This window comes from Physcomitrium patens, chromosome 2, assembly GCF_059467195.1.
Source record: "Physcomitrium patens ecotype Gransden chromosome 2, ASM5946719v1, whole genome shotgun sequence".
Lineage (NCBI taxonomy): Eukaryota > Viridiplantae > Streptophyta > Bryopsida > Funariales > Funariaceae > Physcomitrium > Physcomitrium patens.
This window is the reverse complement of record NC_143411.1, coordinates 25,422,006-25,441,947: the sequence shown is the minus strand read 5'-3', so window position 1 is coordinate 25,441,947 and position 19,942 is coordinate 25,422,006. Positions and strand designations below refer to the sequence as shown.

At 32.1% G+C, this 19,942-nt stretch overlaps 2 protein-coding genes across 4 annotated transcripts; one reads left to right on the top strand and one right to left on the bottom strand.

Annotated features, from left to right (window-relative positions):
- Nucleotides 1-9,665: 9,665 nt before the first annotated feature.
- Nucleotides 9,666-10,623, bottom strand: LOC112293711 (uncharacterized). Its single transcript, XM_024543464.3, has one exon. It carries the CDS (start codon nt 10,442-10,444, stop codon nt 10,052-10,054), a length of 393 nt encoding a protein of 130 aa, XP_024399232.1. The 5' UTR covers nt 10,445-10,623; the 3' UTR covers nt 9,666-10,051.
- Nucleotides 10,624-16,146: 5,523 nt separating this feature from the next.
- On the top strand, nt 16,147-19,905 carry LOC112279214 (glucan endo-1,3-beta-glucosidase 4). Of its 3 annotated transcripts, none has more exons than XM_024513434.3 (6): nt 16,147-17,025; nt 17,268-17,432; nt 17,550-18,580; nt 18,733-18,952; nt 19,195-19,222; nt 19,499-19,905. In XM_024513434.3, the coding sequence occupies exons 2-6, from the start codon at nt 17,366-17,368 to the stop codon at nt 19,605-19,607; spliced, it is 1,455 nt and encodes a 484-aa protein (XP_024369202.1). In that variant the 5' UTR covers nt 16,147-17,025; nt 17,268-17,365; the 3' UTR covers nt 19,608-19,905. The 3 variants fall into 3 exon arrangements, with proteins under 3 accessions (XP_024369202.1, XP_024369199.1, XP_024369200.1); XM_024513431.3 differs by having other exon boundaries at nt 16,148-16,920; XM_024513432.3 differs by having other exon boundaries at nt 16,148-17,101.
- Nucleotides 19,906-19,942: the final 37 nt, after the last annotated feature.

Genomic DNA, 19,942 nt, shown 5'->3' with positions numbered 1-19,942 from the left:
TGCCTTGGGTGCAGTTTTATCACAAATGGGAACAGATGACAAACTTCATCCGATAGCTTTTTACTCAAGAAAATTCTCAGCAACCGAGATCAATTATGAGATCCACAATAAAGAACTTCTTGCGATCGTAGATTCCTTACAAGAATGGCATCATTATCTAGAAGGCGCTTCTAGTCCAGTCACTGTATATACAGATCACAAGAACCTCAAGTATTTCAGGTCAGCACGCGTGTTGAATCGTCGTCAAGCTCGTTGGAGTATGTCTTTGTCAAGATTCGAGTTCATTATCACTTATCGGCTAGGAAAACAACAAGGTTTGTCCGATGCCCTATCTAGACGTTCTTATTTTGCACCAAAAGAAGGAGATGCAGCTTTTGAGCAACAAAGAACGGTCCTCTTGAAACCGGAGCAATTTCATCTCCGAACAATGAAATCAACATTGACTGTTGATTCAACTTTTTTCAAGCAAATCCAGTCCAGTATGTCCTCAGACCCTCTTGTTTATGATATCGAGAATAATTCTTCCAAGTCTCATGATCCTTCTAAGTTTGAGTTCAAGAATAATCTATTATATTTTGAAGGACGCCTATATGTTCCAGAAGGAGAAGCACGTTTACGTGTTCTTCAAGCACGTCATGACTTTCCAGCAGTAGGGCACTTTGGATATAATAAGACTTTGGAACTCATATCAAGAGATTTTTGGTGGCCACAAATGTGGAAGTCAGTCAAAGACTTTGTACAATCATGTGATATTTGTTCAAGATCAAAAATTCCTCGTCATCGACCTTACGGACTTCTTCAGCCATTACCTATACCAAAAAAACCATGGTCTTCTGTTTCTATGGATTTCATCATAGATCTTCCAAGCTCAAGATCTTATGATTCTATATTTGTGATAGTAGATCGTTTCACCAAGATGGCACATTTTGTACCATGTACAAAATCTATCACAGGTGAAGAAACAGCTAAGCTTTTCATTGATAATATCTATCGCTATCATGGATTACCTAAAGATATCATATCAAATAGGGGAACTCAATTTGTGTCAAGATTTTGGAGGACCCTTTTCAAGATTTTAAAAGTCGACATAAAGCTATCTTCGGCTTTCCATCCTCAAACTGATGGACAAACAGAGCGCGTAAACCAAGTCTTGGAGCAATATTTAAGGTGTACTATCAACTACCAACAAGATGATTGGACAACCCTTCTGCCATTGGCAGAGTTTGCTTATAATAATACGGTACATTCTTCCACGCAACAAACACCTTTCTTTGCCAATTATGGCTATCATCCACGACTTGATACTTTTGATTTTTCAAAAGTTGATAATCCTGCAGCAAAAGATATGGCAAATCGGTTGTCAGAGTTACATGCAATAATGAAGACGCAATTGAAGGAAGCTCAAGAACGACAAAAGTTAAACGTAGATCTATATCGTAAGGAGCAACCACAAATCAACGTGGGTGATAAGGTATGGCTACTTCATCACAATATCAAGACTATTTGACCTTGTGACAAGCTGGACTATCGTAGGCTTGGCCCCTTTTCTGTTTCTGAACAGATCAACCCAGTTGCATATCGGTTACATCTACCGGAGTCAATGAAGATCCATCCTGTATTCCACGTGTCTCTTCTTGAACCATATAAGACAGTGGATATACAAGGAAGAAGACAAATGCCACCGCCTCCTATAGAAGTAGATAATAATGAAGAATTTGAGGTGGAAGAGATATTAGACTCAAGGCGGCGCCGAAATAAGCTAAAATATCTTGTTCATTGGCGCGGATATGATATTAGTGAATGCACATGGGAGCCATCCAGGAATCTAGGAAATGCATCAGCTAAAGTCAAAGTTTTTCATCAACGACATCCATCAAAACCAAGATGAAAATCTCTCTTATAAAAGAGACAAGATTGAGGCAAGATAACATTCAATTTCTTATCCTTGTTTGTAACTTCTTTGCATTTGTGACGCTAATTAGATGGAGAGTCAACAACCAGCGGATTCAACTGAAGAACCTTCGTTTGCTGACCTGCCGGATGAGACATTACGATTGTCACAACCTTCAAGACGACGCAATCGACATGAAGATCTTCAAGAACGACATGTTCTTCCTCGAACAGATGGTGAGATACAATGCGTTTGGTATCACGATTTGGGAAGGGACTCTCGATGTTTGGTGATTTTGCTAGAGGTAGGAACAACTCCTGATGGTATTCCAAATATTCTATTCGAAGGAAGTTACGAAGGCCTCAACAATGATCAAATAACTGGGTGGTCTTCCCGCCCTGGTATGGGACACTACCGATGGTTGAGAGGCCCTATCAATCATCTTCGAAGAGAACAGAGATCAGAGTATGTTGCGAATACAATTCGTCGCATCATAGATTTCCTCAACATATGATGACCGCTCCTCGTGGAACTCGTCTCTAGAAGGGGGGGTAATGTCACGGCCATAATCATGTAAGCTAATAATTACATATAGAAATAGGTAGAAGTAAGTAAAAGTAGATAAAAGTAAGTTAATTCTATAATATTTAATATAGAAGCTTCCTAGAAACTTCCTAGACGCTGCTTTGACTTCATAGGTGTCTTTAATTGACTTTTTGGATTAGAAACGTGGTCAACAAGTTGGCCATGTGCCACTCATGTTGTTAGCTTGAAGATCAAGCTAACTATGTGGCCCACACGTAGAAAAACTTGCCTTGTAAGTCAAGGCATGTGTCCTACAAAGTCAACACATATTGGAGGTCCTATAGAACGTTGCCTTGTAGCCCCTAGTTAGATAGTATATATAGAGACAAGAGTGAAGGCTTCTTCACTCTTGTCAACTCCTTTCTTGCTTCTAGTCCAGGTTCAAGAGTCTTTAGTTTCTTGTCTTGTGGCAATAGCCATTCCAATTTCCTTTTAATATACCTACTTGTTTATATTTTGACTTATTATATCGAGATAGCCTTTTTGTATATTTTCCCTCATCGAGTCTTTGTCCTTGAGAGGCTATCATCTACAAGTTGATACTTTTGACTTTTTTAAAGTTGATAATCCTACGATAGAAGATTTGGAAAATTGCTTGTCAGAACTATATGTATTAATGAAGGCATAATTAAAGGAGAGCTCAAGAACAATAAAATATTAATACAAATGTTTATTGCAAAGAAGAACTACAATTCAATATAAGTGGCAAGGTATGGTTACTTTATCGTAATATTAAGACTACTTATTCTTCTGATAAGTTTGACTATTATAGGCATAGACCTTTTTCTATTAGTGAACAAGTCAATCCTATTGCTTATCAATTATATCTACCAAAGTCTATGAAGATCTACTCCTTATTTCACATGTCTCTTTTTGAGCCATATAAGATAGTGAATATATTGGGAAGAAGATAAATATCTTCTCCTCTTATCGAAGTAGATAAAAATCAAGAATTTGAAATAGGAGAAGTCTTAGATATAAGGCGGCACTAAAATAGGTTAAAATATCTTATTTATTAGCACAGATATTATATTAGTGAACGCACATAGAAGCAAAAAAAGAATCTTGTAAATGCAATAAAATAAATTGAGGCTTTTCATCAATGACATCCATCAAAACTAATATAAAGAATAGCAAATCTTTGTTTTAAAAGAAACAAGATCAAAGAAAGATAATATTCTATCTTTTATTTGTCTTTGTAGCTTTTGTGTATTTGTGATGCTAAGGACATGGAAAACCAACAACCATCAGATTGAATCCAAGAGCTTTCACTTGTTGACTTATTTGACAAGATATTGTAATTTTTATAATCTTTAAGATGACATAATCAAGATAAAGATCTTGAAGAATGATATGTCTTTCTTTAAATAGATGGCAAGATAGAATGTGTTTGATATCACGACTTTGGAAGAAAATTTTAATGTTTGATAATTTTATTAGAAGTAGGAACAAGTCATGATGGTGTTTCAAATATTTTATTTGAAGGAAGTTATGAAGGTTTCAACAATGATTAAATGACAGAGTGATCTTTTTGCCCTGATATGGAATAGTATCGATGGCTAGGAGGACCTATCAACTATCTTAGAAGAGAACAAAGATCAAAGTACGTGACAAATAAAATTTATTACATCTTAAATTTCATCAATACATAATAACTATTTCTTGTACAACTCATCTTTAGAAGGGAGGGTAATATCACAAATATATATACATATTTTAGTAAATACCTATTTGATTTAATAAAAGTAGATAAAAGTAGATAAAAATAGATTTATTTCATAATATCTTGTAGAGAAGCTTTCTAGAAGCTTTATAGATGTTGCTTTGACTTTACATATATTTGTAATTGATTGATACATTAGAAACTTGATCAACAAATTTACTATGTGTTATTAGTTTACAAAATAAGTTAATTATGTAGCATACATATAGGAAACTTACCTTGAAAGTTAAGATATGTGTCTTGCAAAGTCAACACGTTTTGGAGGTCTTATAGGATATTGCCTTGTAGTTCTTAATTAAGAGTATATATGGAAGCAAGAGTGAAGCCTTCTTCACTCTTATCAATACCTTTTCAATCTTTAGTTTTATTTTAAGACTTTCTAATCTTCTTATTTTTGGCAATAGCCATTCTAATTAAATATAATATCATCTTTGAATGAATTTCTAGTTTTTTTAGTGATATAAGAGTATATTGAGGATTTTTTTTTTTTGAGATTCATATCCTTGACAGTGACTTTCTAGTTCTTTTGAGTGACAAAAGAGTATATTAAGGATTTTTTTTCTTTACAATTATGTCTTTAACATATTATATTTTTGTGAAGTCTTTTTTTAAATAAATGTTATGTTAAATTTTAATATTTTTTTTATATAAATTAATTATCAGATTATATATTTTTCAACCACAAAATCTTTTTTGTTTTTTTTATATGCACGCAATATAACATCTTAATAGTATGATTTTTTATTCTTTCAAAATTCTTACTAAAATTGCTTTGAAAAGGCTCCAAGGGAAGTTTATCTCAATGCTTGTTAATTAATTCTTAGCCTTAGGCAAATGTTGGACCCAAACAAAGAGAATAATAAAATTTTAGAACCAAGCTTTTATATAATTATAGATTCTATTACTAGATGGATATGATGTGAAGGCACAAATTTAATCACTAATAATTACAAAAAATAATGGTGGTTGATTATTTAAATTTTTTCATAAGATATTTTGGTTTAGATATTAAATACTAAATCAAAGAGTGACTTACATTAGCTAAGGCTAAAGCCAAACTCCATTAATTCAAATCTTAATACAAAGAGTTTTACTACCATCAAGAACAAGAAAATAAAGGTTTAAAACAAAGCGATAAAACAATACATTGAGAAACCAACTCCTATTATAATTTCAACTCCTTCCAAATTTTTTTCATAATGAATTTATATTATTATAAAAATATTCAAGACTTCTTAGCATCCAAGGTAAATAAAATTCAAGAAAGAAAAAATTTCATTAATTGGAATAATAGTTTGATGAAAATTTTGTAGATAAAAAGTAACATCAAAATCAAATTTTTTTCTATGAGTAAAAACAAAAACCTTCATAATGTATGAGAAGATCATATCATGGAGGGAACCTTAAGATTGATGTTACTACTAATATAGAGCTAGAGGTTATTTTAAGCCTTATATATATTCTTACAATTCTAGAATTTCTAGATGATACAATAGTGAGCCATGCTTCTCTTTTAATCCAATAATCCAATTTGTCTTTAGTAAAGACCCTTGCATGTACTATCTTGATTGATAAAGCACAAGCTATAACAGATATTGCAAAGAATCTAAAGTTGGATTATTATAGGCTTTACCTATTTATTATTAAAAAATTAATTAATTCAATAACATATTAATTGTAATTACTACAAACAATGAAGATTTATCACGTATTTTATATTTTTTTTATTAAGTTTTATACAACTATCAATATATTGAGAAGAAAGCAATCACCACTATATTTTGTCAAAATAGATAATAACTAAGAGCTTGAAGTGGAAGAAGTCTTGGATTTAAGGCAGTAAAAAATATATATATATAATATCTCTTACATTGGAGTGGATATGATAATAATAAATGCAAAAAGGAGTAATGTGAGAATTTGATAAATGTGTCAAAATTTGTCTCTATTTTTCATCTATTACATCAATCAAAAATAAAGACTAATTAATGAAAAAAATTGCATAAATCAAAGAAAAAAAAAATTAAGAATAAAATTATAAAATTTCTTTGCAAATATCAAGGATCAACAACTAATAGATTTGTTTCAATAGTTTTTATTTACAAAATCATTAGATGAAGTATTTAGATTGTCTCAACTTAGACAATGTTATAATTTTGATGAAGATCTTCAAAAAATACATATTCTTCTTTGAATAGATGGCAAGATATAACGTGTTTGGTACCTCAATCTTAGAAGAGACTTTTAATGTTTATTAATATTGTTGGAAATAGACACTATAGCTAATAGAATGCAAAATGTATTATTTCAAGGTAGCTAAGATCTCTTGAATAATAATCAAGTAACTAAGTTGTTTTCTTATCTCCGTATGGAATACTATTGATGGTTAAAAGAACCTACCAACCACCTTTGTACATAACAAAGATTAGAATTTTTTGCAAATATTATTTGAAAGATCTTTGACTTTATCAACTTTAGAAGCATTAATATACCTCCTTGTAGAACTTTTTACTTAAAAATAAAAGAAAGCAGGAAGGGATAATATAAAAAGTTTTTGTATTTATTAATATATTTTTTTACAACAAGTAGAATTAAGTGGAAATAAATAGTAGTAGGTTAAATTCTTAATATATTTTCATAGAACTTTGTAGAAGCTTTGTAAGCTTTACACATATTTATAAGTGATTGATAGGTCAAAAATTTAGATAATAAGTTGATTACATGTTGTACATTTAGCCACTTATATTATAAGTTGGCTATATGGCGCATATGTCAAGAATTTTCCCTACAAACTAAACACATGTTATGTAAGTTGGACATGTATTACATGGAGGTAAGAGTGATGATTTTAGTAGATAGTATATATTGAGGCAAGAATGAAGCCTTTTTTATTCTTTTCAATGTTTTTCTTGTGTTCTATCTTATTTCAAGACTTCTTAGTCTTTTTGCATTTGATAATAGTCATTTCAGTTTTAACTCTATATCTATCTTTTAATTATCTACTTTGTCTCTTTTGATGATATAAGGGTGTATTGTCATTTTTAGAATTTTATTGTGGTTTATATCTTTGATAAGAATAGATTCTTATAATAAGATCCAATATTTTTAATTGTTTACACTCATCTTGATTCATTTGAAGGAACTTCTTTATGATCAAATTATAATAAATTAAATAAATTTCTATAAAATCCTCGCAACTTATTGTTTTTGAAGTAGCTTTAAAAAGTATAAAATATCTTATAATGATAGTAATAGATATTTATGGATGGTTTGATACATTTTTATTTATAAACATTAAAATTACCTTCTTCAATATGATAGAGATGGATCTAAGGATTAGAGTTGGGTTAGGATTTATACATTATTAAACAATCAACAACTATTAGTAGTCTTTAAATTTTCAACAAAGTGCAAAGGAATAGAAGAAGATAATTGATTTATAGTCCTACATCCAATTAAAATTTAAGGATTCTAAATTAAGATTCAATCTATAAATCTATATTATAATAAAATTATAATATAGATTTATAATCTTATATCATCAATCTATTTTATAGTCTAGTAAGTAAGTTTATCTTTGATCTTAATTTGTATTCATTGTCATTAAGAAATAATTTAATAAAATACTCTACTAATTTATAAGAAAACTTTTACAAAAAAAATCTTTCACTCTCAACCCAATCTCACAAAAGTGGAATATGTTGCTTGACCAATTTTGATATATATATATATATATATATATATATATATATAATAAAATGAGGTCTAGGCTCAATCCACTTTTATAAATAAGCTATATTTATCTAGCTTATAAAGCACTCAGGTGTTGTTGAACATACAAAAAAAGTTAGTCCATTTATCAAAATGAAATGTGTTATTTGTTCATTACAAAAGATTGAATCAATTAAATATTAATTCTTAAAATATCCACAAGTTCTAAAAACCTATAATTGCTTTATATATCTTTTATATAAATTAACTTCAAATCATTGGAAATGGAGACCATAGAAGGCATTCTCATGAAAAGTAGCCATATACATAGATAAAATCTCTTCAAAATTCAAATGTTATCAAAAAATTGATCATCACCTTGAAGTCTTTGCTTGGGGACAATTTGAATTCAAAGAAATAAGTTTGTATTTAAATAGGAAGTATGAAGTGACCTCTATACTATAAAAACAATCAAAAAAGTTCTCATAGATTATGGAATGCTTTGTTGGAAATTCTTACAAATAAAAAATATACAAATGTATAAAATAAGAGCTGACTTTTAAAAAGATGAGATAAGTCTTAGATGGCAAAACAAATATTAAATATTAGAACAAACATGGTGATTAATCGAAGCTCTAGAATACCACAAAGTAGGTCAATAATACAAAAGAATGTGTTAAGAAGTAAGTGTATTTATTTCAAGTTGTATTTATCACTTTGCCCAATTTGATATTTTAGATTAAGCTAATTTTTGTGTGTTCACCTCATCAATATTTTGGATATATTCCATTTTTTTATCAAAAAAGAATTACATGCATATATACAATTAGGATTGAAACACCTAATGTTGCATTTAAATCCAAAACTTACAAAATTCAAGCAACATAATAGAAATTACAAAGTTATTACTAAGTATCATTGTATGAATGTCAGTTGATTAGCATCAACTCAACTTTTGCAAAATACACAACCAAGCTACTTTTAGAACATAACTATATTGAAAAAAAAAAAAAAAAAAAAAAAAAAAAACACTCAGCTAATTTATTCATGGTCATCTTCAGAAACCTTAAGCTTTGCCATATGAGTAGGTGGAGTGAGGTCTACCGAAACCTCTTTGTAATGGTCATTGACTTGAAATGACTACGAAGAGTTATCCAGAAAATAGTCGCTTCTGACATCATCAGCATAAAGATGGAGTTTTGAATAAAAAAATTGTTCGTTAAGAGAATCCATTATCCTGTTTGGTGCGGCGTCATTAGCTGAGAATCTGCTATTTCTATTTCCAAGAATAACCGAAATACGATCCGCGAGCATAGACATCCAACAACTTCCTAACCCAGCAATGTGATTTTTTCTTCCTCAATTCTTCATACTTTGCCATAATTTCACAGGAAATTCAGTAAAATTTTCAGCTGGAATACTTCATATTAAATGAGCGTCAGCCACAAACTTCACAAAGCAATGACGCCTACCTTATATCTGTGATCAACACCATTTCAAAGTACAAGTGTTATCTAAAATTAGTTTAAACTCGTGTATCGATAATTACTACTAGGCAAAGAAGCGTGTTCGTCACGGTGCACACATGTTAAAAGCACTGACACGATGCAACTGGTCATGTCAACAAATACCAGACACTCTCAAAGTAGAGACAGAATCCAAATTAAGACAACCAACAACCGTTCAAAGAACAGCGAGCTCAACAGGAAATACATTGATCGAAGACCAAAGTCGACATCACAATGCTCCAGTAAATCATTGGAAAGGAAGCCAATTTAAATTAGGCTACAGTACTTCTGAGTCCTTCATAGTGCATCTTAGCTGTACAAATAACTTGATATGCTCACACTAACAAGAGAGCTGTACAACAACGCCACGAATAAGCAGGAAAAAGAACCTAGGATAGAGGATGACGAAAAAACAACATAATGCTATCAACAGAACCGAAGCTAAAGGCGCATGGTGCACAGGGGTCCAGCCTTAACATGAGATATACGCAGGGTTTACGCCACATTTTTTAAAAAAATACGCGGATCATGTTCTCAGTGTTCACCTCTCACACCAGTGCCAGACAACCTAAATCTAGCACATACACGTAGCCACATAAACAGCTTCTCCAGCTAGCTAGCTTTTTCACTAGTCTAGTCCGAAGACTTAATATTCTTTAACTGAGTGCTGAGCTGCTCCATCTTCACCATCATCGCGGTCACGCGGTACAAGGTCCAATACAGCAACAAAGCTCCAGCAACGAGAATCGCATTCCGCTGGCTCTTCATTAACGACTTGGACGCGCGATCCCTCTCCATCGGACCACACCGGGGACCGGTGCACTCCGGCATGTGCTCAAATTTCCAGTAAATTTCGAGTGCCAAGAAGAGCGCCAGCGGCACCACGGCGAGCAATGGCTGGAGCGCCATTCTAGACACGGAAATCAATCCTCTCCGCATACCTCCCAATCCAGGCATCGTCAGAAGCAACAAAATCAACGCCTCCACGGCCGTGACGACTCCCAACGCAGCCCATTCCAGCGCCATGGTTTCAAACTACACCCCCCTTTCTTCCAAACCCTACAACGTCCGCTTCTCTCCACCAAATCCAACACCACAAACACCAATCTCTCTCTCTCTCTCTCTCTCTCTCTCTCTCCTTGAACCGCAAAATTTCAAGTCCTTAAATCCTCGAAACCACATACACCGACAGAGGCATACCTAAAACTCCGATCGCGAAGTAATATCACAACATGCTTCCGAAACCCTTGTAATGCAGCCACGACTCGTTCAACTGGTTACCGGCATTAACAGGTCATTACCGCGAAGCGAACACTGGATTCTCTGATCTAGACCGGTGATGAAGGGTTTCCGGGAGTGCCGGGGGTCGAGAGCGACAGGCAATAGCAAGTAGAAGGATAACCAGGTGGGAAGGTGAAGTGGCGAGTGTCGATGTCGACACGCGTTCCCCGACATTTTATTGACATTTTATTTATTTATTTTACAAAATAAATTTTAGATAAAGATTAAAAAAATAATAATAAAAAAAAAACTTTAAAATAAATTACAAAGAAGTAAAACACAAAAAAAAAAAAAAAGTAGTTCATCATACCAATTATTTCTTTAGATCAAGGATTGCATGACAATGTTTATTATTTATTTTATAATCATTTCATATATCTTTGTTAAAATATTTGTTTATTTTCACAAGTTTTGGTATTATACTAATTATCTTAAATTTTTGATTATTCTTAGATTATATGTATGAATATCTCTCTCTCTATATATATATATATATAAATTACATATATTTATTACACTAACCAAAGTAATACTTAAATTTAGTATCATAAAAAAATATGTATACCTCAATAATAGTGTTATATTAAAAATATTTTTTTCATAGAAATTTAATTTTTTTTATTTTATTTATCTTTTTGTAAATACTATCTTTAATTTACTCTACTGAATAATACTTATACATGTTTAGAAAAGAATCACAAATGAACTATATTCTAATTACAAAAATAATCTTTAAAAGTTTTCAATTATTTTTTGGTAGCTTTTGCTCAACCAAGACAATTCATCACCAAGGTATAAAGATGATACATTTTTTATTTTTTTAAAATCAAATTTGTCAATTTTTGGTATGATTTTAAGGATGAAAAATATTAGATATATGTGAGTATACTTTTTGAAACTTTTTATGTTGCATGTATAATTAGTAATAAAGTAAAAAATGTGGAATAATAAGGTATCAGAATAAATATTACTAATTATATATAATTAGAATTTTAGACCAAAATTAGAATACAAAAAGCATTGATGAGATTGAAGATAGCCTCTACCTTATTACTCTATAGACTAATAATGAAAATGAAATGTAAAAAACTTACTAAAAGACCACAAAGTTTATAAGTTAAGTGTATAATTTATGCAATACTTCTATTCTGGGTTTTTAGATTTAGAACATATTACAGAGAATTGTTTTGGATAACATAGAATGTAAAAGGACGCTAAACACAACTTATGTTTATGAAACCTCTACCATATATCACTAAAAATTAAATTCACATTGACGTTGATTTCGATTTTTTCCTACTTTTCTTCACTTCTAAATCTCTTAAAAAGTTAATTATTGGAACATCAAGCACAATTACTTGTTATGTTTAAAGAATAATAAAAATATTTATATTTTGATGGACTATAATAAAAATAATAAAAAAAAACAATCTGTTAACTTTACTTGAATTCTTAAATTTAAACATCAAAACTAAAATCACATAAAGTTTGTTGAATTGTTTTTAATAAGTTTCATTATTTATTGTTTATCGTTTATTAAAATTTTGACTTTAATTTTATAAATTTTTTAATCTAGATATAAAAATTTGAAAGTAAATTTTGTTAAATTATTTTCTTAACACTTGTTTTCATAGTTTGTATAAAACAAATTAGATATTAAAAACTGTAATTAATTTTATAATCTGCTTCTTTATTTATTTATTTATTTATTTATTTTGATAATTTTCAAGTTATTTTGATGTATTACCACACATATAAACTTATTTTATTTTCATTTTTTAATTAATTAATTGTTTCAAAAAAATAGATTAGTTAAATTATCAAATTTGACACATAATGTTAGTTATATAATCTAAAATATTCAACAATTCTATTTCTTTTTTTCTCTCTCTCTCTCTCTCTCTATATATATATATATATATATATATATATGAGATTTACATAATATAATGTATTATCACAATTTTAAAATTATTCTCAGATGTAGATGTTAAAGTTTGTTTTTGCAACATATCATGTTATAAAACAAATTATCAAAATGATTATTATATTTATCTTGAAGTATTTTAATACAAAATATTTTACAAATCTCTTCAGAATTTGTCACATTGCAATTCATTAAAATAAAAAATAAAAAAAATTTCTAGCATTCATTTATATATTATATTAGTCTTAATCTAAAATCCGCTAGACTAATATTTGTATTACCATAGTTGTTGCTGCAACTCAATTAAAATACAACATTTCTTACTCCAATGGTATTTTCAATGCTACAATCAATTATATTTACAATCCTATTTATTTCACCTTTCAAATTGCTATAGAATTTTTGCACACATGCATACACTATTATAGAAGGCTTTCTTTTAAAATTAATATTGCATAATTATATGATATCTGGTTTAATCTTTTTTATGAAAAATATAATATATAAATGAATGCTAGAAAATTGCAACAATATTAAAACACCTCTTTTAGAAGCAAAAAAAACTCAACCTAAGAGTTATTAAAATTAATAATAATAAACAACTTCTATAACAAAACTTGACTTGATATTGTAAACTAGAACCTTTCAAAATTATAAACAACTCCAATATCTTAATACATATAAATAAATTTATTTCATTGAAGATATTATTAAATTTTGTTTAAATTAATCTTTCTAAAATATACTATAAAAAGTTTATAAAAGAAAAATTCTTAATTTTTTTTGTTTGTCCAATACAAACATAAAGATAGAAAAAAGTCTTTAGATTCACATTCTAAAAACATATGTATAGATTTTTTCCATGTATTATGTTTTAGGTTATTTCGTAATATTTTCATTATTAAAATTTGACTCAATAGACAATGTAGATAAAAAATATCTAAAACTTGGAAAAAGAAAAACATAGTTTTATTTATTATAGTATTAATAAAATATTATTATTTATTGATTAAATTAGTGATTAAATTAACACTTGAAATTTGCTACCACAATATTCTAATTATGATACTATGATTTGTATCAACTATCTATATCTCTAAACAATTTGCATTAAAAACCACAGTAGTAGAATAATAATTCAAAATCACACAATTGATTACAATATTATAAATATAGCAATATAGTGTTGAGAATGTGATGTTTTGAAGAAATTATTTTTTAATATTTTTTATTATATGTAAATGACTTATATATAATTATATTAGATAAAAATACATTTATTTAAATATGTTTATATATTTAAAAAATAAATAAGCAAGAAAATAAATAAAATAAGTATTACTAAAATGTTTGTATGTTTTTTTAGTCTTTAAGAGTGGATAACAAACAACAATCGCCCTTACTGATGATTGTTTTATCATAAATTTAGATTTTTTAGATCTTATATATTAAGATATTTGAAATAATAATTATATTTTTTTTTTGAAAAAAATAAAAATATTTTGGGTTTAAAAATAAACAAAGATAAAAATATTTATAATTATGATTTATTAAATTTGAAATCATTCTTAATAGTGTTTTTGGTAGAATAATTTTGAATTAAATTAGAATAGTATTTCTTAATTAAAATAATTAAACTATCTTAAAACACATTCATAACAATATGGTAATTTTTGTAAATCAAAGAATTCATTTTTTATATTTCTATGATACAAGAAAAAGACTTTTTAAGTGTCACAACAACAAACCACAAATATATATATATATGTAGCAACTAAGCAAGATTTATTTTGCAAATATGATTTAAGAATTCTTATGAGTACTTACATTAGAATAAAGAGAATATGTTTTATAATTTTTGTAGTTCTAATAGTAGTGATGTTATAACAATTAAGTGCCTATAATTAGTTTTAAATCTTTCTTTAGTCAATAAATTTCTAAAACATTAACACTTAAATATTTTCTTTTAGTTTAATTAAAATAATTCAAAGCTTTTGGATTGATTTATATGTTATTAAATTAATCTCACAACTTAAGAAGAATTTTTGGTTTATAACATAATTTAATTTTTTTTGCATCATTTATATTTTATGTTCAACTAATAAGTTAGATATTTGAACACCTTTTTTTATGCATTTGCTTCTTATTGGACACAATTTTTATATATATATATATATATATATATATATAACAATTAGATAGTAGATAGACTTTTTAAGACTATTTTTTTCTTGTATAAAAAATTAGTCAAATTTATAATGTTTTTGTTGTGGTCTAATTTTTATAATTAACTATATTTTATTTAATTTAATTTTATAATATAGATTGCAATATAAAAATTAGTAGAATTACACACTTTTATAAAAAAGTCTATTGCAACTTCAAGATAGGTGGTAACTATGGAATATTTAACATATATTTAAAATTATAAGTGCATCGATAATAAATATGTAAATTTCAGATTTTATACACCTAAATATGTGTAAAAATATAAAATCTACTTCTAAATCAGATAAAGATAATATAAATGTGTATCATATATTGATCAATAGCTTTCACCACTATTAGATTTTGTTACTATTAAAAGTTGTATATTAATAATTATATACTATGTATTTTTTATATAAGTCCATTAGAGACTTATAAAACAAATGAATCAAAGAAATTATGTAATATTTTTACAAAATATCTATTTTTGGTATTATGAAGTTTCATACGTATAACATACCATAAAAATAAATCAAATTTATTGATATCTTGATAAAAATAATAATCAATTTTTTTAAAGATTATTAATCAATTAACATATATATATATATATATAAATATATAATTATTTTAAAGCAAAAATCTTATAAAACATAAATAAAATTATCATTTTATTAAAATAATTAATATATTAAAATGAATATTTAAATTAGTGTGTAAAAAACCATCTTTCAAGGAAATGAATCTCAAAGAAAGAAAATCCTCAATACACTCTTGTATTTTTTGAAAGGAATTAGAAAAACACTCAAAGATGATATAATATTAAACAAAAATGGCTATTGCCAAGAACAATAAGATTAAAAAGTCTTGAAACAAGACTAAGGACTAGAAAGGCATTGACAAGAGTGAAGAAGGCTTCACTCTTACCTCGATATATATTCTTAACTAGGAGCTACATGACAATGTCCTATAAGACTTCCAAAACGTGTTGACTTTGTAAGACACAAATCTAAACTTGTTATCTTAATTAACACACATACACACACCCAAGTCAACTTATAACAACAACAACAACCAACTAAGAATACAAGTACATTCTCTTTGAAATGCAAACCATTCACACTCCTCAATTTTTTCTTCTCATACAAAACAGCAACAATCTTTTGAAGGAATCCCTAAAAGTTGCTTTGTGCTATTTGCGGTATGCATATTGGCGCAGTGTCAGAGTTTCTGAGGGTGGTGGTGATGGATGGTCGGCCATAGCCCGTTTCTGGCCGGTGCTTGTGCATGCCCAAATGGCTTTGCGTCGGACATGGCAATATTTGAAATTGTAACACAGACCTAAATCAGTTTCTAGGATCTCATCTGACAGTCAATGTGTGGAGGTTTTTAGACGATTTTTTCTGTTTCAGTGTGCGAAGAATCCTCGAACAGGTCGATCAGGTCCTGCTGGGTGAGTGAGTGGGTCCGGATCGTGTTGTCGATAGCATGGCAGCTGGCCGTGGCGGCTCAGTAAAATACGGCAAAAGAATACCGTTTGTGATCCGGTTTTCCGGATTCTGCTAAGTATTCACAACGGTCGCGGGATGGATTCGTCATTGTCAATATCTGGACGTTGGCGATCGTTATGATGCCTCCCTCTCTATCGTGCTAACTCTCACTTTTGTTACGAGTTCTTACTCAGTGTCGACCATTTCTAGCGCGATCAGGAAGTTCCTGTAAAGTGTTGGTGTTACATGTTAGTGTTGCGTGGATTGACGCCCTCATTGCGTGTTTTCTGTCTGCCATCGTGGTCGTGATCCCCTTCAATTGTGTGACACGTTGTTGGGAACTCATTCTGGCGCAGCTCGCTAGGCTTGGTAGTGGTGTCTGTAATCTTGTAGCTTGAGGGAGTGATAGAGGTAGTGAGACGGTGGCTTTGAGTTGCAGGTGCCGGTCATTTTACCATGCACAGTGTCGTCAGAAGTTGACCGAGCCAAAGACGCACATGTGTGCTCTCTACTTGTTTCGATCTTCGACGTGTACTCCAGGCCCCGGGTCTTGCGACGTCTGCTCTCGATCATCTCGTTCGAGAATTACTAGTCAGGTACTTTGGAACCCCAACACGTGAATGCTGGCATTCTTCCGGAATCCCTGCTGAATTTCTTCACCACAAAATGGAGCTTTAGTACCCCTCTTGGATATGTCACTGGTACGTCTGTACGACAATGTATGCTCCTCGAACTGTTCTTACCAGATCGTGATGCCGTCTACACCCTCGCTTCCTGGTCTGCACGAAACCCTCACAATGGCACGCGGAATTTCGAACCATTTCAAGTAGATTTGTTTCTAGGGACTGATTTCGTATCGAAGAGTTTGTTGTTTTCTCAACTCAGTTCCCGGGCTTCATGAACCCTGTCGCTCACTTTCTTAGTTGCATGTTTGGCGATGCAGATGCCCACGTCCAAACGCTGATTTGAAGCTTTCTAACCAAGCTGCGCATCTCCAGCAATCCCAGCAGCTATCATTTGTTGTCCGAAGTTGCGCTGGTTATGTTGAGGCATGGCTGCTTATGGCCGCGGGTTCTTATCATATTGGTCTTCTACGTCACCACCTCAGGTAATGTTCGCCGTAACTGTTGCAATCTATGCGGTTTTAGCTGTAGTCCAACGTAGGGTTTAAGTCCCGCGAACATCAGAGACCATCCTTAATCAGTTCTTCATCTCCCTAATGCAGGAGCATACGTGGGATTCAATTATGGCACGAATGGAGACAACCTCCCATCGCCTACACAAGCCGTCGCTCTTCTCAAGAGCCTTGGCATAACCCAAGTTCGAATTTACGACACTGACCCCGCGGTGCTCGATGCATTCAAGGACTCTAACATCCAGCTCGTTATAGGCATTCTTAACAGCGAGCTCTTTCAAGTAGGCGCCACAAACACCTCCGCGGCGGAATGGGTGACCACGAAGATTGCCCCATATGCGAATTCCACCGACATATATGCCATTGCGGTAGGAAACGAGGTCCTTACTGGTTACCCGAACGCTTCGTCGCTTCTTGTTCCGGCAATGAATAATATATATTCTGCGCTGGCCGCTAGTAATCTTCAGAACATCAAGGTGTCTTCCCCTTGCTCTATGGACTTGCTTGCGGCGTCTTTCTTTCCATCTGCTGGGCAATTCAACGGCTCCCATGCCGAAATCCCAGCACTGCTCGACTTTCTGTCACGAACCTTTTCTCCGTACATGGTGAACGTGTACCCATGGAAAGCCTTCACTGCGCAACCTACCGTCATTTCGCTTGACTACGCGCTCTCCAACATGAATGGCACGAACGGAACCGTCGTGGACCCAGGTTCGAATTCCACGTACACGAGCTTGTTCGACGCGCAACTTGATGCAGTATACGCTGCCCTGGGGAGGTCCAACCACTCTGACTTGATGGTGGTCGTGAGTGAGACCGGTTGGCCCACTGCTGGAGACACTGGGGAAGCTGGTGCATCGATTCCGAACGCACAGACATACAACTCAAACTTGGTGAAGCGGGTGGTGAACAATGTGGGCACGCCGGCGAGGCCCGGCATTGTCATCAACGCTTTCTTGTATGAACTTTTCAACGAGAATCAAAACGTCGGCCCCACCTCACAGCGGAATTTCGGTGTGTTCACTAACGATTCCACTCCGTTGTACGCGCTCAACCTGGTCGGAACCAATAATACCAGTGGCTCGGGAGTTGGCCAACGCTCTTGGTGCATTGCTAAGCAGGTAAGAGAGTCCCATCCATACTTCCTCAATTCCATGAATGTGTGCAGGACATTCATGTCTTCTCTCTCTAATTTACCAGGTGCTCTGGTTCCCTGCGATGAGCGTGCTAAGGAAACACAAGTATTGAGTATTTCGTGGTTAACTTAAACCAGGGGATGTCCGAGGTTGTGTTGCAAACTGCACTAGACTTCGCCTGCGGGGCTACTGGGATGGTGGATTGCACACCTATCCAACCGAATGGCACCTGCTTCCTACCTGACACAAGATACTCCCATGCTTCCTGGGCAATGAACATGTTCTATGCGAACAGCTCAGACGGTGCTGCCTCCTGCAACTTCCAGGGCGCGGGTCGAATTACTACCTCCGACCCAAGTGAGTATTTTCGAGGATTTACACAACTGCATATTCCCTTGAACTGTTTGACCATCAGTTAAAATTGGAGGAGACCATTTCGAGTGGAAGCCGTGTTGCAACTGAGTTTTCAGGAGATCTTGGATGGGCTGAGATCGAACTAAAATGTGGTTACAAATACCTCTATTGTTTTGACTGGTACGTTCTTGTGAGCGTGTACACAAGTTCTAGTTATTCATTTTGTGATGTTTTTTCATGTGCAGGCTACGGCTCCTGTGTATATCCAGCCAGGTACATTCATTCTATTCCAAGTGTACTTACTGTGAAACTGTTGGAGAGAATTTCTGTGAATAGAGCGTCCTTTAACTGCTGTCGTCTTATAGTACACTGGTCAGTCAGGTCTACGACAGTAACTTATTGGCACCGCCGATGAATGTCCATAAGGATATAGAGCGGACGTTACATTTCGTTGACATTCACCAGACTCACACGATTGAGCCTGAAATACCCAACTGCATTGAATGAACATGACCGCTTACATCTCGATTTCATTTCTTATGATTGCAGCACATCAACGACTGTGAGTAGCGACCAAAAGTCTAAGTTAGTACTCTCCTCAGCACCACTGCTTTGTCAGCTATCCTTCCTTCTCCTTGCAATGAGCCTTTGGAGATAACGGTTTACAAGGTGTGTACATTTACGAGGTGCCCAGCAAGTATTGGACAGGTTTCCCATAGATTTTGGTGCAGTTGTAACAGAACGAAAAACCTCTAGTAAAGGATGTTAATTAGGAATTTTTGCAGTTTCTAATCCAACATATAAAGCCATGAGCTTGAACTAGTCAAGTGGATTTAGTTGTAGCCTGCAGGATGCGTCAGGAGATATCCGATTTTGTGGTAAATGAATGTAAGTAGAGCTCTGCATGTGCTTCTTCTCACCTGGGTCAAATTTTGAATCAATGACCCACTTCCCAATCTTGTTATTTTTGTTTTGTTTTGTTTTGTTTTTTTT